The sequence below is a fragment of the Sinohyriopsis cumingii genome, unplaced genomic scaffold, assembly GCF_028554795.1.
Source record: "Sinohyriopsis cumingii isolate HCF-2022 unplaced genomic scaffold, ASM2855479v2 utg001742l, whole genome shotgun sequence".
In the NCBI taxonomy this organism is placed as follows: domain Eukaryota; kingdom Metazoa; phylum Mollusca; class Bivalvia; order Unionida; family Unionidae; genus Sinohyriopsis; species Sinohyriopsis cumingii.
Genome location: NW_028316042.1, coordinates 320,498 through 345,619, shown reverse-complemented (window position 1 = coordinate 345,619; position 25,122 = coordinate 320,498). Strand labels below are relative to the sequence as shown.

The 25,122-nt window shown below is 36.4% G+C and overlaps 2 protein-coding genes across 2 annotated transcripts in view; both read right to left on the bottom strand.

The window, feature by feature from the left end:
• Positions 1-4,095: 4,095 nt before the first annotated feature.
• LOC149771668 (E3 ubiquitin-protein ligase TRIM45-like) overlaps positions 4,096-25,122 on the bottom strand; it is a 72,830-nt gene continuing 51,803 nt past the window's right edge. The window contains exon 2 of the transcript XR_016418178.1: positions 4,096-4,113. The gene's annotated coding sequence lies outside the window, so the exon portion shown is untranslated. The remainder of the gene's footprint in view (positions 4,114-25,122) is intronic.
• Positions 14,712-18,470, bottom strand: LOC149771669 (uncharacterized). The gene has a single exon (XM_089948251.1). It carries the CDS (start codon positions 18,468-18,470, stop codon positions 14,874-14,876), a length of 3,597 nt encoding a protein of 1,198 aa, XP_089804377.1. The 3' UTR covers positions 14,712-14,873.

The window sequence follows — 25,122 nt, the reverse complement described above, 5'->3', positions numbered from 1 at the left end:
TGTCACCGTCATTACTTTTTTTATCATAGTATCTTTTCAGTTCGCTATATCTTTTACCACCACATTGCACACACAACTGCGTTTTCCTTCTAACTCCAATATCACACCGTAAACACGGTTTTGGACCAAGACTCCCTTTTCTTACGCTTCGTAAATGTTGCCCGCAGAATTCTTTTACACAGGATCTGGTACAAGGAGTTGAAGACTCTATCATCAACCACTTGCATTGATTCCTTATTTGAGTCATTGTATATATAATATTTTTATTTAAATACTTGTCTAAAATATAATATGGGGGAGTTTGAGAGATTATCTACAATCGAGCCCTGGAAAACTTCGTTTCCTAAATCCAGATTCGATCTTGACAGAAGAACCCCTGACTTGCAGAGGCGAGCTTTGGTTGATCCGACGAATAATCATGTTTGATTTTGTTCACGAAATAAGTGAAAACGGTCCTGTATCAGTATGGCTATTTAAAAGTTCAGATGATGACAAATATGATCAATTTGTACGACCTAACGGCGAAATATATCGTAAAGAATCTCTCCACGAAGAAATGAAAAATCTTACGTAGCTTAGCTGTTGTCAATACGGGCACGGTGGATTGTGGAATTCTAAGTATGACCATAAAGATGTTATCTCGGTTGATACGGTCGCGTGTTATCCTGGAAGATTTCTTGGTTACGGAGAGTGTTCTGGATATTTTAAAAGATTCGGACACCACACACACGAGATGACTAGAGTATCGATAAATGGACCACTACTTGATTTTGATCTAACTAGATTCGCTGGTAATGTATCATTCGAGTTTGCTAAAGGTCTTCATCCGATCTGTTATATTTGGTTTGGTAGGGCACCAATAGTTTTATTACAATATATACTTGATTGTAAAATATCGTTGATTGTAAGTGAGGCAATTATATCATAAGGTCCTCAGAAAGAGGTTTGGTTACCACCACCTGATGAAAATAAAATCGCAAAAGATCTTGGTAGAAGAATAATTGGCAAATTTACTCATGGCGGAGCATATGATCATAAACGACATTATGCACGATTAATTATGGACGATGTTGAATATGATTTTATAATCGCCGATGCAACGAAGAGAGATATATTTGTAAGTCGAGAAAACGCTTACTTGTCTAACGGAACAAGATTAGGTACAATTGTTGCTTCAGATCCTCAATGCTCGATTATGTTTCTTTAAATTTATTATCGATGATAAATATATTCCCTACCACTACAGTCAGAGTTGCAACCGATTCATTTTATTTTGTTCTATAATTATTCTGAATCCGCAGATGTTGAAATCAAAGATATTTATAACAAAAATATCAGATATCAGAATTATCGTCTGCGGCATCTGTGTATGATCCAGTATCCAGACACAAGACGGTCTATCTAAACGGACCGGGAGGTTCTAGTGAAACAATGCGAATTATTAAATTATTTCGGCAGAGTTCAGATGATATGGTTGTTTTAACACCTACACACAGACTCGCAAAAGAAATGAGAGAACAATGAGTGCAATCATGTACTTATCATAGCTTTTTTCGATGGAAGGGAGACACATGGGCTCCTGATCGAATGGGAGAGAAATACATCCCAAGGATCATCATTTAGGGTGAGATATGGACAGTGTCGCTAGATACATTAAAAATGCTTCTCGATTGACTGTTATTGAAAAATACAACTGTGGTCATGTGCGGCGATCATGGTCAACCACGGCCGTTTGTTGGGTTATCTCCGCACGGGTGGCTAAAAATGTTGTGGATTATTACGAGGAGATAACTGATGATCATAAATCTCTTGATGTAGAATTAAGGGAGTTAAAAAAAATTAATCAGACTACAGCCGAATAAAATTCAGTGTGAAATAATGCGGAAAATAATTTCAGAAACTTCTACGAACGATTTTCTGCAAGTGTGGAGACCAAATGATTTAATAGTGGCAAGTAGAAAGATAGTTCTGATACACTTCAACAGCGGTTATTTCAGTTGTATAAAGAAAAAATGTCAGATCTACGTGTACCATTGTGTTATAGACCAGCTAATACACGACGACAGAATATCGAAGTAGATATACCAGGACAGACTGAGAAACAGAATCTCGTATTAAATGATGTTGTTTTGGTTGATGTTTGTGTTGTTGACGATGCGCTGAGTACGGATAAATCCCCATGGACATTGGGATATGCAATGACAATTCACTCATCTCAGGGATTAACTATTATTGATACGCGAGTTTGGATTGTCAATGATCCTGTCGAATGAGTAAACTTCGTTTATCTCGCAGAGTCTCGAGTCAGAAAAATATCTCAGCTGTGGAGAATTGTCATAGACGCTACAGAAACCATCAATGATGTTATTCACAGTGATATAGTCAGAAATAAAATTAGCTGGTTATAAACAATGTCACAAAAAAAGGAGACTTTGATCTAGATGTTGAATTCATCATAGCATTGAAACAACAGCAGAATAATCATTGTGCGAGCTGTAATTGTATAATGTTGTTGCGAATTTCAAATAACGATCCAAGACAATTTACCATGGATAGAAGAGATAGTAGTCTTGGTCATACACGCGAAATTGTGATGCTGACCTGTCTTGAGTGTAATCGACGTTGGGGTGCTTGTTAAGTGATCGCGGTGGTAATTGCATGTCTTCAGGAATTACTTGTAATTGTTCACGTATAAATCCACGTTGAGGAGCAGTTGAATCTAATCTGTAGATTGCAGGTCTACCCGTGGATCTTGTCTCGATGAAAATTGTATGTGTCGTAATACTCCAGATAGGATTGGTCGCTCTTTTTTACCACCTTCAAGTTCACCGGGTTCATATAAATATCTTACAGTTACATTACCCAATACTGGTTGTTTTCAAAAAATCACGTCGTTGTGTGGGTATATTTTTTTGTGATCGCGATAAAAGTTTTCACGTTGGTTGTTCGAGTAATTTCATTATTTAATGCAGCTATCACACTTGGTAATCTTGCAAGCCACTCTCGAGATCTTTTGTCTTGAATTATTTCCTTCGCATACTGATATCCAAACAATCTCTCAGCGAGCGTTCGATTAAATCGTTCAACAATTGCCTGATCGCGATGAATTGCAGTATGTCCTCGTCGTATTTTGACGTTATATTGCTTCATTAACGATGATTCTGCGCCCTGAAATTCTTTGCCACGATCAACTTGTAGTAGCTGTGGCCATCGTAGACCACCACGTTGATAAATTCGTTCAAACGCAGAAACTACTTTAGTTGCTGTCTTTCTTGATAGTGGCTCTGCTTCTTTATATCTACTTGCAACATCAAAGACAGTTACCGCTTATTTATATGTTAATCGACGTCTTCCAATTTTGATAGCATCGTGTGGTAAAAAGAAAATATCAGCCCGATGAACTTCATTAGGAACGCTAACATCAAAATGTGCATACTCGATTCATTTAGGCTGTGCTAGATAAATTTGCCATATTGCCTGTCGTGCTAACCATTTTTCAGCAGCAACACGTGTAACGTGTTTTGCTTCAGCGAGCTTGCTAATCGCTGCTCTACCCCTCCAGTATCCTCTTCAGCTATAATAAATCGACTCCAGTTTAATAATACTCGGTTGATTAATCACCGCCTCCTAATACAAGCTTACCCTTCATCGCAGATCTCGCCAACCAATTAGCTAATGATTCTTTGAAAGATTTATTTTTTAATGGAATTTAGCGCACGAATTAATTTTACATCTGCAATATGTCTATCTTGTAGGATTTTACTTTAATAAGCTACATCATGAGCGTGACACGCTTTATCAATGACATTTACTGAATACTAACCAGGCCTTGGCTGATCTTGGTTATCAATTCGGATATCATGTCAGGTACCAGGACCACAATAATTATATCCTGGAAGGTGTTTTTTTTTCCTGGGTACTTAGCCCATGGTGTTCCTTGTAACTTTGTTAACTGCGCAGCAATATCACCTCCTTGTTTTTAAAACTCCGCCTGTTGAAATAAACTTAACTTTTTTTGTACCCCATCGTTCACTCTTATATGTAACTGCTGATCTGTTATTTTTTGTTGTAATAGTTGTTAGTCCACTTGTGGGGATACGCGTCCTGCATTTTCTACAATATAAATCCATATTATTTATTATATTTATACAACAAGGATGTAATTTATTTCCCAGCGACACGAAAGCAAGAGCCGGTCAAGCATCATGCTGCGCTACCAAATTCTGTCCGAATGATCATAAAATGTCCATCTGTGTCTGGTAAAACGGAACTGCTGCTTAATTTGATAATGAGATGGCTCAAATGGGACAAGTTCTATTTAGTAGCTCCGTCTGTAGATGATCAGCGATGCTACGATGTATTTAAAGACTTAAATGAAAATGCAAAGTTGTTGGATGAAAACGGTGATGATGTTATTGATTTTATTACTGATATTAATGAAGCGCCATCTGTAGATGATATTGATAGATTTATTAATAATTTAGTTGTATACGACGATGTAATGCTGGATAAGCAATCAAATCCTGTTATAATATGTTCACGCGGTAGACATAAAAAAACAGATGTAATTTATGTCACTCAGCGAAATACACTAATACAAAAAATGATCGGAGATAACTGCAATATTTTAGTTGCATTTAATGGTGTTGATACACATACTTTGAGAAATATTCATCAGACTTAGTGCAGCGGAGATATGGACATATTTAAATATAGAACTTTATTTTTATTTTTTTTTTTTGGGGGGGGGCGATTTTTTGCGATTTTCATAAAGGCTTATTTATGCGATTCGAGAGTGAGTCAATTAGAGTTTTTGCGATCTTCAGAGGAAGGATTGTTTTGTGATTCGAGAGTGAGTCAATTAGAGTCTGTTCGCCCTCTCTGCTGCTATTTATTATTACTAACGTTCAACACGTGGGACAGTTTTCTTGATGAACACAATTTTATTTCACTATATCAATACATCAGAACAATCCATGAAGAACATTCATTAAGTAAACGTCCAACACTACTTCCAGCGATCCGCTTTTGAATATTCAGTACTTAGTATAATTTCATGTATATGACGACAACTTTGTATGATTAAGCTGAAGAAAATCGATATCAACGATTTATGTTTTCCTTGAGGGTCGGGTAATATGAAAGAAAATGTTCATACATAATTACATTAATGTAACATAAATCGAAGAACGTGATTGTCAGTGCTGTCACTTATATACTGGTTGTGAGGATACGTTCCTTTATATTGATGATTGCATCGCAAATTCCCAGGTTTTACATAATATATTCTGACCACCACATACACAACGCTCCTGTACTCATGTATACCCCAAAGAGTGACCAAAGAGCAATCTGATTCAAATCAGATCTCCACTGTCCTACGTGAAGATCTGATAGCGCCAGCGTAAAGGTCATGTTCTGGTGACCTTTGAAGTACCCAATGGAAATGCAGTTTTCAAATCTCTGAAAGTGAATCAAATTGTTCTTTACATATTGATGCTCTTCAGCCGCACTGCTCAGTTTCCCAAACGCGAAGATATAAGACATCATCTGATTTTGCTGATAAAATTATATATTAGGGTAATAACATAGGTCACTAAAACATGATCTCTAAGCGATTGATGTCAGATCTTTACGCAGGACAATAGAGATCTGATTTTAAATCATATTTGACCCAAGAGATACAGTATACATACCATTTAATAATCGGACGGACGGACGGTATGGAAGTATTGAGAGTTCAGAAAAACTCATACTGCAAAATAATCTGATCTCTTCGTAGTGAGCAAAAACGTAAACGCTCAATAAGTGAAAATAAAATGTCCTCCTCCCTAAATTATCACTACAGCTCTATCAATAAGCTGACGTTCTGTTATTCTATATTGACAGAACTTCCTCTTTGTCAGTAAGCACACAATTTTGTATTGGTGCTTTGAATATTGACAGAGCTGAAACACTGCTTTTTTATATATAAAAAGTAGTATTTCTCTCATTATGCAGAATCACAAAGCAAAATAATTGGGACGTTTTGGCAACATAAATAATGACACAATACTGCACTGTAAAATGCTGGGCAGTGTTTAAAGAGGTCAAAGATATATCCAATGAGTTTAACATGAACGCAATAACCTAGGTATCAATAGATCACATGTGTTTGACTACATGTATGAATGAGATAAAAGTGTAGTCAGAGTTAAATATCTTACAAAATAACACACAAAATACCACAAAGTCTGTGTCTAAGCAACGAGATAATTTTCATATAACAATAGTGGAAATGAAAGGATTGCACCTAAATATCAACTGACAATTACATGTGAGAGTGACAAAACAGTAAATATTACATCAATGTACTTCCACCACAAAAAGACCTAATTCCCATACAATATACAGATCGCAATGTCCAACATATCGACTGAAAATTTATAAAACTAATACGCACGATATCGTAAAGTTGTTTCCGCCATTGCATTTGTTAATCGGATTGAGTTGAAGCATGTTTCTTTAACGAAACTAATAAAACTATATTAATATTGAAAAAGATGTTTAGAAAGATTTGCTTCGTTCAGGACACACATCACCCCTATAAGCAATTTCGGCATTCCCAGCTTCCATCGCATTCCAGGAAACTGAAATGTGGGCCAACGGAACTTTAAAACACGTCCATCTGATTGTGTCAGATATTGAATTCATTAGGAAAAATGCATCAAAGTAAAGTCCAGCTAAACTAATGTGTCTTTAATTGGTGGAAAAGCGTCAATATGAATTGCAAAGTTTGTGAGATAATCCTGAAAGTTTGGCCTCTTGTTCCCCTGTTAGTTCACCAGGGAACACACTACACAACTCCGTTATTTAGGACGTAAGACGTCGACCTTTAACATAAATATCAGGGGAGACGTTTTACATTGTAGGACTAAGACCAGGAGAGCTTATAGCATTGTCTGTAGTCCGACCGGCCGTTCGTTACCTCGCGCTTGTTAGCGCCATTCTCCCTAAAATATTTGGAAAACTGACATAAACTTTACACATATATTTATCCATTGGTCTAGATGATACTAAAGATGACACAGAGCCGCTCGGACATTTCTTATGGCCGCAATAACTTGAAAGTCCTGTGTTTCCTACTTCTTCCAAATATATGGTTATATCAACATGACATTTTCGCTAGTAAACTTCTTGTGATGTCAAGTTTTTCCTACACGAAAACTGTGCCCATCTAACATACTTCTTTTCATGAATGAATGGTTATATCAATGAAAGAATTCTTATAATGTCCAATTGATTGTAAATTAAAATAGTGACAATTTGATTTCCAATATGGCTGCCACAATGGCCATCTTGAAAAACTTGTTATCGATACTCCTCTTAGTTCGATGGTTTATTCATTATTTCACTCACACCAAAAAACATCTTACAATCTCTACTTGGTGGTCCTAAATGGAAGTGTTGCCAGTCTGATAGCCAATATGACCACACTGGCACCCATTTTGAAATTCTTGTCATCATTACTTGTCCAAATAGAAAACCTTATTAGTTTCAGGTTTTCACCAGAAACGTCTTATGAAAATGGTGTCCGTCTGAGTGGAAAACAGTGCAACCATTACGCTTTCAGTTGCCAGATATGTTGTTTGTAATTATTCCAACTCATTTTACTGTATCTCCGTACATCCATATCTGGCTTGAACATAATAGCTCAGAGACTACTAAAAATATAACCATTACGTTTTACTCACTTACCTAGGCCATAAGGTTTTGACCCCATTAGATTATCCAGTTATTTTAAATGTTTTCTATTTATCATATATTTGTATATGAACATATTAAGTATTGGCATGTTATGGTGTGGTCCAGACCTTAACTAACTTTAAACAGTTTTAGAGATCTAACTGAGACTAGTCACAAGTACTCACAACTAGATAGTTTCTTGTGTCACGTGCCTAGTCCACTCCCCCTGCCACAAATTCAAGGTTACATGCAATGGAAAGTGTAATTGCTTAGAATATAAGTACAGGAGATATTTTAATGAAACTTGAGAAAGCATATATCACGACTGTGTGTTGCATACCAATTAAACCATTGATGTTTTAGCTGCCTCAGGATCAATGTAATGACAAAGAAATGTTTAAAATCGTTATCTTTATCTATGAAAATACAAATGTGGGCACTACAAGAACTATTTTACAAATTTCATTATCACTACTCCAGCAAAGATGGCTATATTGATATTGGGTTTTTACAGACTACTTGTATTGTCTGCTTGTTCCTGAATGAAAATAGTACCCATCTCCCACCACATATGGTTATCATGGTGGTCATCTTGAAAATCTTACGGATACTCCTTTTTAATACAGGATGAAAATCTTACGGATACTCCTTTTTAATACAGGATGAAAATCTTACGGATACTGTTTTTTAATACAGGATGAAAATCTTACGGATACTGTTTTTTAATACAGGATGAAAATCTTACGGATACTGTTTTTTTATGTACAGGATCATCTGGACACTGGTCTTTTACTAAACGACTTCTTATTTTATGGGTAGTTGGTCCTTGCAGAATCTTTTATGACATCAAATATTTACACCATGATATTCAATTTGAAAATCATTTATTACTAATCCTCCATAATGAATGGTTATGTGGACAGGGTGTTTGCACCAAAAGGCGAACTAAAATCAAAATGGTGCTGGTCTGATGAAATTGTTATTATTACCACTAGTCCTGTATTTTGAATTGATGGACATCGGTCATTTTCCCCCATCAAATTTATAAACAAGTTCTCTTCTAGAACATTCTAAATTTCTACTAAAAGTTATTGATCTTGAAACAAATATCAGTATACAGTCTATGTATAACTTACAAAACAAGTAGGTACACATTCTCTGTAACCTTATAAAGTCAACGAGCCATGTCAAGACGTTTGCATTATGTTAAAGTACAATATGTACAATCATGGACAAAAGTTAGCTATGTAATATATTATTTACAAATGGTCCTTACAATCTACAATCATGGACAAAATTTAAACTCGCATTATAGATATATATAATAATGCAATTTCATTGCCAACTTTCATCAAAACAAAAGAACATGCTACTTTCATTCATACTTATTTCATTTTATTCATGGACTAGTAGATATATTTTTTCACCACTTCCTCCAATCCAAACAATCGAGTTTATTTATCGTAATACTATTTACCGTCACCACCATCCCACTCCAGGGTATAATTATGTATCATACTTGTAAAAAGTAACTATAACTGAAGGTAGGTAACTCTTTTTGAAAAATTTTCTACACTGACATTGAGAAATTGTAAAATGTATTGGGGGAATAAAACTATTTCATTGATGCAATATTTACCTGCTGCTATTGCATAGCTATTAACTTTTCGGTAGGAAAATACCCGACCGAACGACAGAAATTATGTCCTCCCTTTAGAGTGAACCAGAAACTATTAGATCACCATATAAGCCCCTGCGTAAGAACCCCATACCTTTGGCATGCGTGAAGGGACATCAGTACCATGAGGGAGGAGAAAATATGGCAAAAGCTGCATTTGAATATCTGTAATATCTTACCTGCTGCTATTGCATAGCTGAATTTGTCAGCTAGGTGGGAGGAATGATGATCCAAAACTGTCGAATAACAACAAATACAAGGAATAGTCACCTTGAACTAGAGCAGGAGATTACTGCTGGATATACTCACTTTGCCACCTATTGCGCAACGACAATTGAGCCCAATGATAAAATGACTTATCATTGATGGGCTAACGAGCGAAGGTAGAAATGTGAAAAAGTAGTGTGAGAGCACCAAATCACAGCTAGAGCATTAACACGAGTCAGCAATGGCACGAACCTCATGGGTTTTAATTTTCAGAATATACGTTTTAGCTACAGCAGCAGTAGTAGTTGCTGTAATGGTACTATCACTTGAGTATATGATGCCTCCGCAGCAGGTGCATCCTAATACATTGTCACTATGTTATCAGCAATAGGTATTGAACTTGTACAGTGGGAAACTGTAGGAATGTTCGTGCGTGTATATATATATATATATATATATATATATATATATATATATATATATATATATATATATTTTCTGCGTGTCGGCGTAATTCTATTCAACGATACGTTATTTCTATAAACAAAGTATCACGTGTTGTTTCTGGTAGAAAATCCAATTTGTTTGAAAGAACGTTCGTCCTTTAATTAAAGAAAGTGATATTCATAAAGTGTACAAAAATATCCCACATATCTGTTCTAAGTGCACATGAAAATGTGATTTTTAAATGTCAGCATGAAGACCCACTTCATGACCTTTTTGAACTTGTAACCCAGAAAAATCTATTTAAGATTTATCTTTTAGAAACTTACAAATAAATACATTATTTAAAAGATGGAAATGTTTATAGTGGATCTTAAATAACCTTCATAGTATGAAGTAAATCTGTACCAACTCGGATCTTTATATTTGTGTACTCATGATCCATCTTTCCGTGAAATTACAATCTAAACAGCAATAAACAAAATATCATCCTCTTCTCTGGAACATAACATAAGCCTTGGGCTGCATTAACTGGCCTATTTCCTTGTAAGTTCTTATTATTCTCTTTTCCCCACCACACAACGTTCTCATTTATAATTAGGTGGCAATGAAATTTGATTCGCAAGAAAGACCTCTTTGGGATTTCTGTGTTTTATTCGGTCAGAGGGGCAAAGTCACACATGTATTCGACTATTAGCCACTTTTAGCCACTTGTTAAAAGCTTTGTTCCACTGGACCAGTTATTCAATGAATCCGAAGGCTTTCATTATGACGAGATTTTAAAGACCTACAATATGTGTAGGGAAAATTTCTTGAACTTGCAAAAAGTATGTGATGGCAAACAGCTGTGACCTCTTCAAAAAGTAAGTCTTCTCGGACGAAAGGTATATGTTGTTTGACTCCTTGATATTCGCCAATTGTTCTCAGACACTCTACAAAAATATTTCCACAAACCAGATTGAATCAGTGTGACCAAATGTGTTTTGATTTCTCAGTGAAACATTATGGAACCAACCTTTTTTTTAAAACTCACCTTACAGCTCTTTCATACATTTTTATCATTAGTTAATGTTGAGATTTTATGCATATGAAATGGAAGCTTGAGTGTTTCTTGGTTTCTCTAAATGACGAACACTACTTCTAATTTGCTTAATTATCGCACTGTTCCAACAAGATACGAATAAATTAGAATATTGTCATGATTCCCAGGGTTTTCATTCCAATATTTTTTTCCTTCTATTAATCTTGACAACATTATTATTAATAGAAGGAACACTATTGCAAAAAAAGCACCCGGGGATCGTGTGCTATAAAATAGTACGCAGCTTGTAAAATAAAGTTCACGTCTTTTATATTTATTTGTGTGCAGTACGTGTCCAACTCTGAACAGCGAAGAACCACACTTGCTATCATATTATGCTCCGGTAAAATCGGTATTGAAGCTGTTCATTTTCTTGTGATTTCACGTAAACAATGTAGACCACGATCTGACAGCGCATTATGTGACGATAGATCTGGACCCACGCTGTTTGCGAGGTGCATGTTTTATTTTGATTAATATGGATGTAAATATTATGTGACAGCAGAACCTGGATTATACTGTTGGCTCTTGCGTACCTTTCTTTTATCTGAGTCTGTGTGTTTGCGGTAGGGTGTACCTCTTACATTCATTAGTACGAGAGTAAATAGGAAGTGATGGCAGATTTGGGTCAGTGATGTTCATAATTGGGTGTATTTTTACACTATTGCAAACATATGACGAAAGATTTGGGTATCTGCTAATTGCAATTGGGTGTATCTTTATATTCATTAGTACATTAGCAATAATAAGGAGACAATGGAGTTGAATCTGTTCTGTTCTCTGTATGGTATTTATGGTTCACATAGATAACCCAGGTATTACAGGTTGTGCGATTTAAGCTTGAACCTAATTATGACAGCATAATATCAACATGAAAGCTACAAAATAAGTTAAAACAAAATATAGGACGCTTCATAGAAATCGCGTTATATTTATTTTACATATAAAGAGGTTTTGTTTCCTTCTTGTCGTTGTTAACATCTGGAAAACCATCTCTCAAAGTAACCTAGAAAGAGATAGGTATACAATACATCAGAAATGTACATGTGCTTATATATATATATATATATATATATATATATATATATATATATATATATATATATATATAGTAAATGTTTTAGAAACATCAAACATTTTGGGGGTGGGGTTTCAGGTAAATGATCTTGAACTGAAAAATTACATATAGCAAAGAACAGAACTTTATTAATTTTGTTTCATTATATCGTACCATTTTTGTGCATCTAATTTAGATTTGTTGGTGAATACTTTATTGGTTATTTTTTGTTCTGTCTTTTTGATAGGGGTACGACAACGATACTGAAAGCGAAACGTTTTGTTGGAGAACTCTTGTTTTTATCCATTTACTCAACCACTATCACCTTGAGATCAGTGACATGCATCGCAATACTCTATTACAAGACAATTTTTAAGACTGAATTGAGAACACTTATCTTTTTTAATATAATGGGTTGCTAAATATCGTGTTTTGGTCTCTTCTAATCATTACGTCAAAATCGATGACAAACATTGTCGCTGGGGACTAGAATTTCGATGCAGTGATTGCACTTTTTAAAATCCATCGTTAGAGTAGAGTGCCATTTTTTTCTACTCACACCTGTCAAAGAAATATATTATTAACAATAATCACGCAGTCACCTTGAAATCACCGACATGCTTCAAAACAATCTGACAAGCCGACATTTTGAGAGTCAGTAAGCCTACTAATGTATAGCCTACTCACAAACTCCCGTGACTAGTTTAGAACATAAACGTCAGCAAATTCTGTATGCAAATATTACAATTAAAATGTAACTTATAAGTCATACCATCAAGATTTATTCCGTATTCGCTAAGACTAACAAGAAATAGTATATATTCACCGTAGCATGTCTGCTGGAGTAAATGTAAAACTGGCCAAACTGGTCATGACATTGACTACAAGACTGAAATGACAGATTTTGAGCAAGTATCGTTTGTGGGCATTTATATAACAAAGGAATGTGCTTACAAGTAAACTCTAAATCAGGTGCTGATGTATATACTGTGCTGAGATCGCAAGGTTTGAAACGCGCAGAACATCTCTGTATCTGTCTGTCTGTCTGTCTCTCTCTCTCTCTGATCATACATGTTACAATCATGTACTTGTGATTTCTGAGATATGACGCCATTTATAACACCTGGAAGGCCATACATTAGAAGCCAGTATAAATGGTGGAGAAATGGTTCTGGAAAACCCAAGAAGGAACCACCGACCCACGGAAAGCTACTGTCCAGTTCTCTCACATTTCCACATTGGCTGAGCCAAGACTTGAACCAACGCAGAGTTGAGCGACTCAGACCCCTCGGCCACCCAAAGCCTTTACGTGTGATATAATGACTTGTACTTAAAAACATAATTTGCCTAAATCTTAGAAACCTAAACATTGTAAAATAAGGTCACAGACACATAGTTTCTGCCATTACATCTTCTCTCAAGATGGACGTAGAACTTAATGTATGAATTCTTATGACTTTTTTAATCTATTACTTAAAATTGCAAGCATTCCATTCAATTTATTATAATTAACGGTCCTAAAAAGGGTATTTTGTTCTTAAATAACAATTCCTACATAAAAATATGTGTTTGTTCTGCAACAACTTGAAAATGAGTGCCTGAGGGAAAAAATTAAGGTAATTTATTTTTTGTAGAAATAGGTTACTTTGCCCTTAAATTCATCTTGATGCAACTATTATTCTGTGTTAAATATCCTCATCTTTAACTATTACGACTTTGCATGCAAATGCATGACCGAAACGCAAAGGACCCCCACAATATGTCATCAAAACCACCACCACTACCACCATCAAAATAATCATCAGACTACCACCATCCGGCATCCCCTTTGTACAAGAGCAATTATAGCATCACCATTAGCAAAGTGGTATCTATGTTTTGACAATTTATTACATCAAGGAAGAACGACTGCAAATATAATAAAGCAAGAAAGTATATACATTTAGTTTAGTGTTTATTTTTATTTTAATAGAATAAATTTATAAAAAATTATGAACATTATTATTGACAAAAATTATAATCTAAAGCATCCGATTACAATATGCGTAAACAGGCAATTTATTTCCTGCTTATAATTATATTTAAAATGAAGTTTTGCTGTTTTTCAAATTGTTATTTTCCCACAAGAACTGAAATTGTGTAATGCCATGGTTGTGCAATCGGAATGTAGAATACGCACTACAAAAGAAGTTTTCTAAACCATGGCATCATACAAGTTGATGTAAATAACGGTAAAGCTCTGAGCAACCTTATAAAAATAAAATAACAAAACAAAGAACTTATTCCTGTGACATAAATAAAATTGAGGGTCACATTATAATTGAAAACTATAGACTAAATAGGATAATCCATCAAGTGAAAGCAGGTAAGAATTAAACATTTTAAAGTTTATAACAGAACTCATAAAAGATTTTACTAGTCGAGTAATTGAGTAATCTTTAATATATATATATATATATATATATATATATATATATATATATATATATATATATATATATATACAGTTTTAGTGCTCTGCCTCTGTTGCTTCGACAAACTATCTTAAGTTCAGTGATATTTTCCCTCATAATATTCAAAACAAACTTCCCAAAAATCGGAATAAATATCAAAAGAGCAGTAACCAATTCCATGCAGATTACTGGAGTTTAAATCTGCTCTTTGAAATCTTTCTTTACATTTTATTGCCCTTGACCTTGTTGTGCACCACTGATCTCTGGATACTTAAACACGTTGATTCGTCCAGACTCCCCGATCCACAGTTGATTGAGTGAATCAAGCGCCATCTTCCCGGAGAGGAAATCGCCACCATTTGGCCTCAGGCAAGCCAGGATATTGCCCCGATGGTCCAGTACCTCTATATCACCTCCAACACGAGGAACAAGCATGTGACCCCGCTGATCAAAAATCAAATCACAAACATGGCGATTGATTTTAGCCAACATGTTCCCTTTATGATAAAAAACGAATATAGTTCCTTTCGTTTCTGTTGAACCAAATTGGACCAACTGAGTGTTCTTGTTGTCTGCTTTATCCGCTGATGGTTTCGAGCTTGATGCTGTTATAGTTCCAAAAGAGTATGACACCGGTTGCGTAGAGGTATTTGGAGAAGTTTTAAAGAGCCATTCTTCCTTTATTTTTGTTTTCGGAAGTTCTGTTGTGTCCACTGCTGTATTTGAACTTCTTGCTGATAAAATGCTAAACGGGTTTAGGCCTGGTTGTGTAAGTGCATTTGTAGGAGCTCCAAACGAAAGTGTCTGCGTTGGTTTTGCCTTTGGAATACCCGGTACGCCAATTGATGACTCTGAGATTGTTGCCGATATAATACCAGACGGGTTTGGGGCGATTGGTGTAGCAGCCTTTATCGATGTTCCAAAATAAAATTGCGATGGTGTTGCTTTTGAAATTTCTGGTGTGTCCATTGATGATTTTGAGTTTGTTGATGATATAAAGCCATGCGGACGTGATGCGGGATCTATAGGAGCCTTTGCTGAAAGTCCAAACAAACATTCTTGCGTTGGTTTTGCTTGTGAAACTTCTGGTGCATCCACTGATGATTTTGAGCTTGTTGGTGATGTAATGCCAAGCGGGTTTAGGTCTGGTCGTGTAAGAGCATTTGTAGGAGCTCCAAAGGAACGTGTTTGCGTTGATTTCGCCTTTGGAATACCCGGCGCGTCCGTTGATGACTCTGAGCTAGTTACTGATATAATCCCAGACGGGTTTTGAGCTATTTGTGGAGCAGCCTTTGTGGACGTTCCAAAGGAAAATTGAGTTGGTTTTGCCTTTGGAATAACCGGTGCGTCAATTGATGACTCTGAGATTGTTGCTGATATAATGCCAGACGGGTTTGGAGCAATTGGAATAGCAGCCTTTATCAATGTTCCAAAGAAAAACTGCGTTGGTGTTGCTTTCGAAATTTCTGGTCTGTCCATTGGTGATTCTGAGTTTGTTCCTGATATAAAGCCATGCGGGCTTGATGCGGGATCTTTAGAAGCCTTTGCTGAAATTCCAAACAAACATTCTTGCGTTGATTTTGCTTGTGAAACTTCTGGTGCATCCACTGATGATTTTGAGCTTGTTGGTGATATAATGCCAAACGGGTTTAGGCATGGCTGTGTAACAGCATTTGTAGGAGCTCCAAACGAAAGTGTTTGCGTTGGTTTCGCCTTTGGAATACCCGGTGCGTCCGTTGGTGACTCTGAGCTTGTTATTGATATAATCCCAGACGGGTTTTGAGCTATTTGTGGAGCAGCCTTTGTGGACATTCCAAAGGAAAATTGTGTTGACTTTGCTTTTGGAATAACCGGTGCGTCAATTGATGACTCTGAGCTTGTTACTGATATAATGCCAGACGAGATTTGAGCTATTTGTGTAGCAGCCTTTGTGGACGTTCCAAAGGAAAATTGAGTTGGTTTTGCTTTTGAATTTTCTGGTGTGTCCATTGGTGAATCTGAGTTTGTTCCTGATATAAATTCGTGCCGGCTTGATGCGGGATCTATAGGAGCCTTTGCTGAAAGTCCAAACAAAACTTCTTGCGTTGATTTTGCTTTTGAAACGTCCTGTGTATCCACTGATGATTTTGAGTTTGATGGTACTAAAATGCTAAATGGGTTTAGGGCTGGCTGCTCACTAACCTTTGTATTCATTCGAACATGATATCCCTGTCTTATTTGTGCTTTACAAACTTGTCTCGTTTCTTTTAAAGCTGCATCTATCTGTTTAGTTCCGCTGAAAGGGATGATGTTTTGCGCGTACACAGCGAGAACATCGGTGAATCTGCACACGGCAACACAATGTAAAGTCTTGAACAAAGATGCACGTGGAGCATATTGCCTGGCAACTTGACCAGTCTGATCAATGATTACTAATTTAGGCGGTTCATTGCAACATACAGCAATATTTCCATTTTCAAAAGCAGCGAGGTCACCAGGACTTGATGATAAGGAGCAAAATTGCCTAGCCTCATAGTTTTCAGTAATTTTATAAATGTATTTCTCTTTTGGTACAGATACAAACAGGGTGCCATCTTTGTCCATTGCCATAGATTCTATCTCAAAACCCTCCAGTATTTTCTTTTGCTTGGATCCCTGCTCATTAAACATGATAAGTCCAGCGGTTCCAGCCTCCGCTATCCAAACGTTTCCTCCCCGACATGGCAATATGCATTTTATCTCTGCAAATTCTGGTGTGCAAAATGCACTTACCAGCTTCATTTCCATAGGCCCACGTGATAATATCTTCATGTCATTTGCAATATGACCGATGCTCTTGTAATCGAACTCTTTACAATTATCTTCAAATCTGACACTATTTACTTCTGGAATATCGATGGGTGATGATATGTTGATGTCCTTAATTTTGCACATTATCTTATTTCCGTCCCTCAAAACTTCTGCATCACTTGCCAATGTAACCAATCTCTTCATAGCCACAGATTTTTCTTTTGTAGCTTCTATATCTCTCTTCAACTGAAATAACTTTAATTTCTCAAGCTCGCAAATTGTTGTGATCTCAGCTTCCAATTTTTTAACGCCGGCATCTATCTCACCTTTCATGTCAACTGACCTTCGTTGCAAACGGTCTTTCGCCTCTTTCTCCCTTTTCTCGACGTCTGATTCTCTCTCTGAAATAATATTCAGATTCCTTTTGGTTGAAATAAATATTTCCCTACTCTGCAATGTTTTAATCAAGATATTTCGTTTGATGTTTGCAGCAACATTAATAGTCTCCGTTTTGTGTTGGTTGTGTTCTTCGTAGTCACACGAGGGACACACAAATTCCTCACAAGTTAAGCAATAATAATCTGCAACTTTTGACTCGTGCATAAAGCGTGTTAGCTTGTCCGGCCTCTTATTGTTAACAGTTTTCAAACTAGCCAATTCGTGGTCCTTTGTTATCTTTAGTTTTTTGTGCAGCAGAACGCATTCATCGCATATTTTCTGTTCACATACCTCGCAGTACGACGCAGCCATTGGCTTTGGCTCACCATCACAGTTTTCACACGAATAGTTGACTTCTTCTGATTCCCTTTCCTCTAGTCCCTCTTCCTCTGTTGTCTCAATGTAGAAGTTGGTCTGAAAAGAACAACCTCCACCCTCCGGAATGTCAATATTCGTCTTACAGAGCGGACATTGAAACTTGGTATCAGGTTTTGCATTAGAAATGTGTAATTCTAAGCAGACTTCACAATAACTATGAAAACACGGCAGTATTTTAGGTCTTTTGTAAGGTTGGTGGCAAATCCCACACTTGAACGGAACGTGTGTAGCCGTCGCCATATTTGATACAGAACGAAAGTAGACGTGCCATCCACTTCCACGAAACGAGCAGCCAAAGGTCAAGTACGCGATGAATCCGTGTGTGTGTGTGTGTGTATATATATATATATATATATATATATATATATATATATATATATATATACATATATATATTAGCGTAACAGTTTGCATTTATTATTACTACGGTTCAACACGTGGGACAGTTCTCGTGATTAACACATTTTTATTTCACCATACCAATACACCAGAACAATCTATGAACAACATTCATTAAGTAAACGTCCAACACTACTTCCAGGGATCTCATTTTGAATATTCAGTACTTAGTATAATTTCATGTATATGACGACTACTTTGATATGAGTAAGCTGGAGAATATCGATATCAACGATTTATTTTTCCCTTGGGGCGTCGAGTAATATGAAAGAAAATGTTCATACATAATTGAATTAATGTAACATAACTCGAAGAACATGATTGACAATGCTGTCACTTATATACTGGTTGTGAGGACACGTTCCTTTATATTGATGATTGCATCGCAAATTCCCAAATTTTACACAATATATTCTGATATTCTGACCACCACATCCATAACGCTCCTGTACTCATTTATACCCGAAACAGTGACCTAAGAGCAATCTGATTCAAATCAGATCTCCGCTGTCCTACGTGAAGATCTGATAGCGCCCGCTTAGAGGTCATCTTCTTGTTACCTTTGAAGTAGCCAATGGAAATGCAGCTTTCAAATCTCTGAAAGTGAATCAAATTGTTCTTTACATATTGATGCTCTTCAGCCACACTGCTCAGTTTCCCAAACTCGAAGATATAAGGCATCATCTGATTTCCTGATAAAATTAGATATTAGGGTAATAACAGGTCACTAGAACATGATCCCTAAGCGATTGTTGTCATATCTTTACGTAGGACAATAGAGATCTGATTTTAATCATATTGGACCCAAGGAATACAGCATACAAAACATTTGGTCCAAACAAAGTTTAAAATATCATTGTTATTGAACTTTTGTACATCTGACCTTTGGCCCACCAAGCTGGTACCACTGGGTTGAAGTAACAAATGACACACCTGTTGTAGATTTTTACTCTGATGGACAGATAACTACATAAATTTGTAAATATCGATTCAGAGGTTTAGGAGAATGGATGTCTGCAGACAAATAATCGGACGGACGGACGGACGGTATGGAAGTATTAACAGTTCGGAAACACTCACACTGCACAATAATCCGATCTCTTCCGAGTGAGTAAGATGTCCACGATCAATAGATGAAAATCAAATGCCTTCCCCCCTAAATTATCACTACAGCTCTATCAATAAGCCGACATTTTGCTATTCCGGCTATGTATATTGACAGAACTTCCTCTTTGTCAGTAAGCGCACAATTTTGTATTCGTACCTTGAATATTGACAGAGCTGGAACACTGCTTTTTTATATAAAAAAAAAGTATTATTTCTCTCATTATGCAGAATCACAAAGCAAAATAATTGGGACGTTTTGGCAACATAAATAAAGACACTATACTGCACTGTAAAATGCTGGGCAGTGTTTAAAGAGGTCAAAGATATATCCAATGAGTTTAACATAAACGCAATAACCTAGGTATCAATAGATCACATGTCTTTCACTACAAGTGTGAATGAGGTAAAAGTATAGTCAGAGCTAAATGTCTTACAAAATAACAAAAAAATACCACAAAGGCTGTGTAAGAGAAACGAGATCATTTTCATATTACAATGGGGGAAATAAAAGGATTGTACCTAAATATCAACTAACAATTGCATGTGAAAGTGAGAAAACTAAATATTAGATAAATGTATTTCCACCCCAAAAGACCGAATTCCCATAAAATATACATGTCGCAATGTTCAACACTTTATCGTAACAAATGGACTGAAAATTTATAAAACTAATACGTACAATATTGTAAAATTGTTTCCGCCATTACATTTGTTAATCGGACCGAGTAGAAGTATGTTTCTTTAACGAAACTAATAAAGCTATATTAATATTTATAAACATGTTTAGAAAGATTCGCTTCGTTCAGGACACACATCACCCCTATAAGCGATTTCGGCATTCCCAGCTTCCATCGCATTCCGGGAAACTGAAATGTGGTACAACGGAACTTTAAAATATGTCCATTCATTGTGTCAGAGATTGAATCCATTAGGAAAAATGCGTAAGAGTAAGTAAAGTCCGACTAAACTAATGTGTCTTTAATTGGGGAAAAAGCGTCAATATGAATTGCCAAGTTTGTGAGATAATCCTGAAAGTTTGGCCTCTTGTTCCTCTGTCAGTCGACCGGGGAACACACTACACAACTCCGTTATTTAGGACGTAAGACGTCGACCTTTAACATAAATATCAGGGGAGACGTTTTACATTGTAGGACTAAGACCAGGAGAGCTTATAGCATTGTCTGTAGTCCGACCGGCCGTTCGTTACCTCGTGCATATTAGCGCTATTCTCTCTATGATCTTTGGAAAATGGACAATAAACATTACACACATTTATCCCATGATTTAGCTGATACTAAAAATGACACAGAGCCGCTCGGACATATCGTTTGGCCGCAATAACTTGAAAGTCCTGTTATTGCTACTTCTTCCAAATATATGGTTATATCAACATGACACTCTCGCTCGTAAACTTCTTGTGATGTCTAGTTGTTATACATCTGTCACTTCTTTTCATGAATGAATGATTATATCACCATGAGATTTTCAATGAAAGAATTTTTATAATGTCCAATTGGTTGTAAATTAAAATAGTGACAATTTTGATTTGCAATATGGCTACCACAATGGCCATCTTGAAAAACTTGTTATCGATACTCCTCTTAGTTCGATGGTTTATTCATTATTTCACTCACACCAAAAAACTTCTTACAATCTCTACTTGGTCCTAAATGGAAGTGTTGCCAGTCTGATAGCCAATATGACCACACTGTCATCCATTTTGAAAATATTTTCATCATTACTTGTCCAAAATAGAAAGTCATATTAGTTTCAGGTTTTCACCAGAAACGTCTTATGAAAATGGTATCCGTCTTAGTGGAAAACAGTGCAATCATTACGCTTTCAGTTACCAGATATGTTGTTTGTAATAATTTCAACACATTTCACTTTATGTCCGTACATCCATATGACCGTACATAATAGCTCAGAGACTACTAAAACTATAACCAAGTTTTACTCACGTATCTAGGTCATAAGGTCTTGACCCCATTAGATTATCCAGTTATCATAAGAGTTTTGTATTTATCATATATTTGTAAATATCCATATTAAGTATTGGCATGTTATGGTGTGGTCCAGACCTTAATTAATGTTTAACAGTTTTAGAGATCTAACTGAGACTAGTCACAAGTACTCACAACTAGATAGTTTCTTGTGTCACGTGCCTAGTCATCTCCCCCTGCCAGAAATTCAAGGTTACATGCAATTGAAAGTGTAATTCTGTGACATGTATACTTGCTTAGAATATAAGTACAGGAGATATTTTAATGAAACTTGAGAAAGCATATATCACGACTGTGTGTTGCATACCAATTAGACCATTGCTGTTTAAGCTGCCTTAGGTTCAATGTAATGGCAAAGAAATGTTTAAAACCATTATCTTTATCTATGAAAATACAAATGTTGGCACTACAAGAACTATTTTACAAATTTCATTATCACTACTCGAGCAAAGATGGCTATATTGATATTGGGTTTTTACATACTACTTGTATTGTCTGCTTGTTCCTGAATGAAAATAGTACCCATCTCCCACCACATATGGTTATCATGGTGGTCATCTTGAAAATCTTACGGATACTCCTTTTTAATACAGGATGAAAATCTTACGGATACTGTTTTTTTAGAACAGGATCATCTGGACACTGGTCTTTTACTAAACGACTTCTTATTTTATGGGTAGTTGGTCCTTACAAAATCTTTTATGACATCAAATATTTACACCATGATATTCAATTTGAAAATCATTTATTACTTCTCCTCCATAACGAATGGTTATGTGGACAGGGTGTTTGCACCAAAAGGCGAACTAAAATCAAAATGGTGCTGGTCTGATGAAATTGTTATTATTACCACTAGTCCTGTGTTTTGAATTGATGGCCATTAGTCATTTTCCCCCATCAAATTTATAAACAAGTTCGCTTCTAGAAATTCTAAATTTCTATTAAAACTTATGGATATTGAAACAAATATCAGTAAATAATCGATGTATAACTTACAAAACAAGTAGGTACACATTCTCTATAACCTTATAAAGTCAACGAACCATGTCAAGAAGTTTGCATGATCTTAAAGTACAATATGTACTATCATGGACAAAAGTTAGCTATGTAATATATTATTTACAAATGGTCCTTACAATCTACAATCATGGACAAAATTTAAACTCACATTTTAGATATATATAATATTGCAATTTCATTGCCAACTTTCATCAAAACAAAAGAACATGCTACTTTCATACATACTTATTTAATTTTATTCATGGACTATTGGAGAGATTTTTTCACCACTTCCTCCAATCCAAACAATCGAGTTTATTTATCATAATACTATCTATCATCACCACCATCCCAGTCCAGGGTATAATTATGTAGCAATGCTTGTAACAAGTAACTACAAGTGAAGGTAGGTAATTCTTTTTGAAATTTTTTATACACTAACATTCATAAATTGTAAAATGTATTGGGGGAATAAAACTATTTTATTGATGCAATATTTACCTGCTGCTATTGCATAGCTATTAACTTTTCGGTAGGAAAATACCCGACCGAACGACAGAAATTATGTCCTCCCTTTAGAGTGAACCAGAAACTATTAGAACACCATACAAGCCCCTGCATAAGAACCCCATACCTTTGGCATGCGTGAAGGGACATCAGTGCCAGGAGGGAGGAGAAAATATGGCAAAAGCTACATTTGAATATCTGTAATATCTTACCTGCTGCTATTGCATAGCTGAATTTGTCAGTTAGGTGGGAGGAATGATGATCCAAAACTGTCGAATAACAACAAATACAAGGAATAGTCACCTTGAAGTAGAGCAGGAGATTACTGCTGGATGTACTCACTTTGCAACATATTGAGCAACGACAATTGAGCCCAGTGACAAAATGACTTATCTTTCATGGGATAATGAGAGAAGGTAGAAATGTGAAAAAGTAGTGTGAGAGCGCCGACTCGCAGCTAGAGCATCAAAACATGGGTCAGCAATGGCACGAACCTCATGGGCTTTAATTTTCATAAAGGGCAGGTCCTAGCAGTAAGTCATCGGTAAGCTCTCTTGATAGTTAATGTAACCCTCCTAGAAATCGTGGAAGCTGAAATATCAGCTGAACCTTTAAAGGGTAGCAAAAGGCGTTTTATACCCTTCCTTATCTCTTTAGAGGCTGCCAAGTCAAAACGGAGACCCCTGACTGGACATAAAAGTCTATCTTGGTCATCCCCAGCACAGATACGACTGAGACTGGGGATCTCAATTGGAAGTGGAACAAGTGAATGCAGCTAGTTTTAGCTAGGAAACCTGTTTGACAAAGCAAAGAAACTGACTCGTAATTCCCATTGGACCTGATACAACCCTGCTATGCAGATAAGGCATGGAGCTCGCTCCTGAGTAGTATGGTGGGACGGTCTAGGGACTAGGGGAGTTCCATGTTAAAAAGGTAATATCCACTCTGGGGACTACGTAAATTTAACATGGGAAGCAATATCCACTCTGGGGACTATATAAATTTAACATGGGAAAAAAAAGGTATCCACTCTGGGGACAAGGGAATTTAACATGGGAGAAAGGAAATATCCATTCTAGGGACAAAGGCAATTGAACAATGGGAGAAAAAAATATCCATTCTAGGGACAAAGGCAATTGAACATGGGATTTTTTTATTTCTTTTTTAAAAAAATAAAAAAAATAAAAAATAAAAATAAAAAAAAAAAAAATGGGGTAGGCAATGGAAAGTCAATCTCTTTTCGAGAAATGTGGGTGGCCCTGAAAAAGGCCTTTGGATTTATGTTAATATGCCCTTAACATAAAGGGCATCTGCGGCATCTTCTTGTCCTCAAGCTGCGTCTTAGTGTAGGGCCATAAATCAGAGCCCTCTTGAGGCAACCTTGTCTTTCCACGTACACTCTTCGTATCCACAGACTGGTGTCTGACTTGTGGACATCGGTCCACTTGGATCGGACAAACATGAGCATGTCCGTCCTAAACATCATTGAAGACACAAGGGTGGATGATTCGACTGTGGTCCACATCTTGAGGCGACGAGAACAGGTGAATCAATGCAGCGAATTGCGCTTATTTATAGGTAGAGGAAGGATTGAAACGGATTGAGTTCATTGACCAATCCAAACACGGGTTACAAAATTCAGTCAGTCCGCATCCAATCCGAAGAGAACAGTCTGTGACGTCACGTGGTCTATATAGATTCGCTAGCGCCTGTGTGCAGTCAATCTATGCGACAGTGATTCAACATAACGGAAACTCAGAAAACGATTCATTGGGGTGCACCAGCAGTGGAGACCGCCCAAGGGAACCCGGACTTACTTGCAGAAGAGGTAAATTGGGATTTTGTGGATTTTCTTACCTCGCAAGAATTTGTTCCGG

What these genes read in the sequence shown, in the direction of transcription:
- LOC149771669 (XM_089948251.1), bottom strand. Translation starts at nt 18,470, where the DNA reads ATGGCGACGGCTACACACGTTCCGTTCAAGTGTGGGATTTGCCACCAA.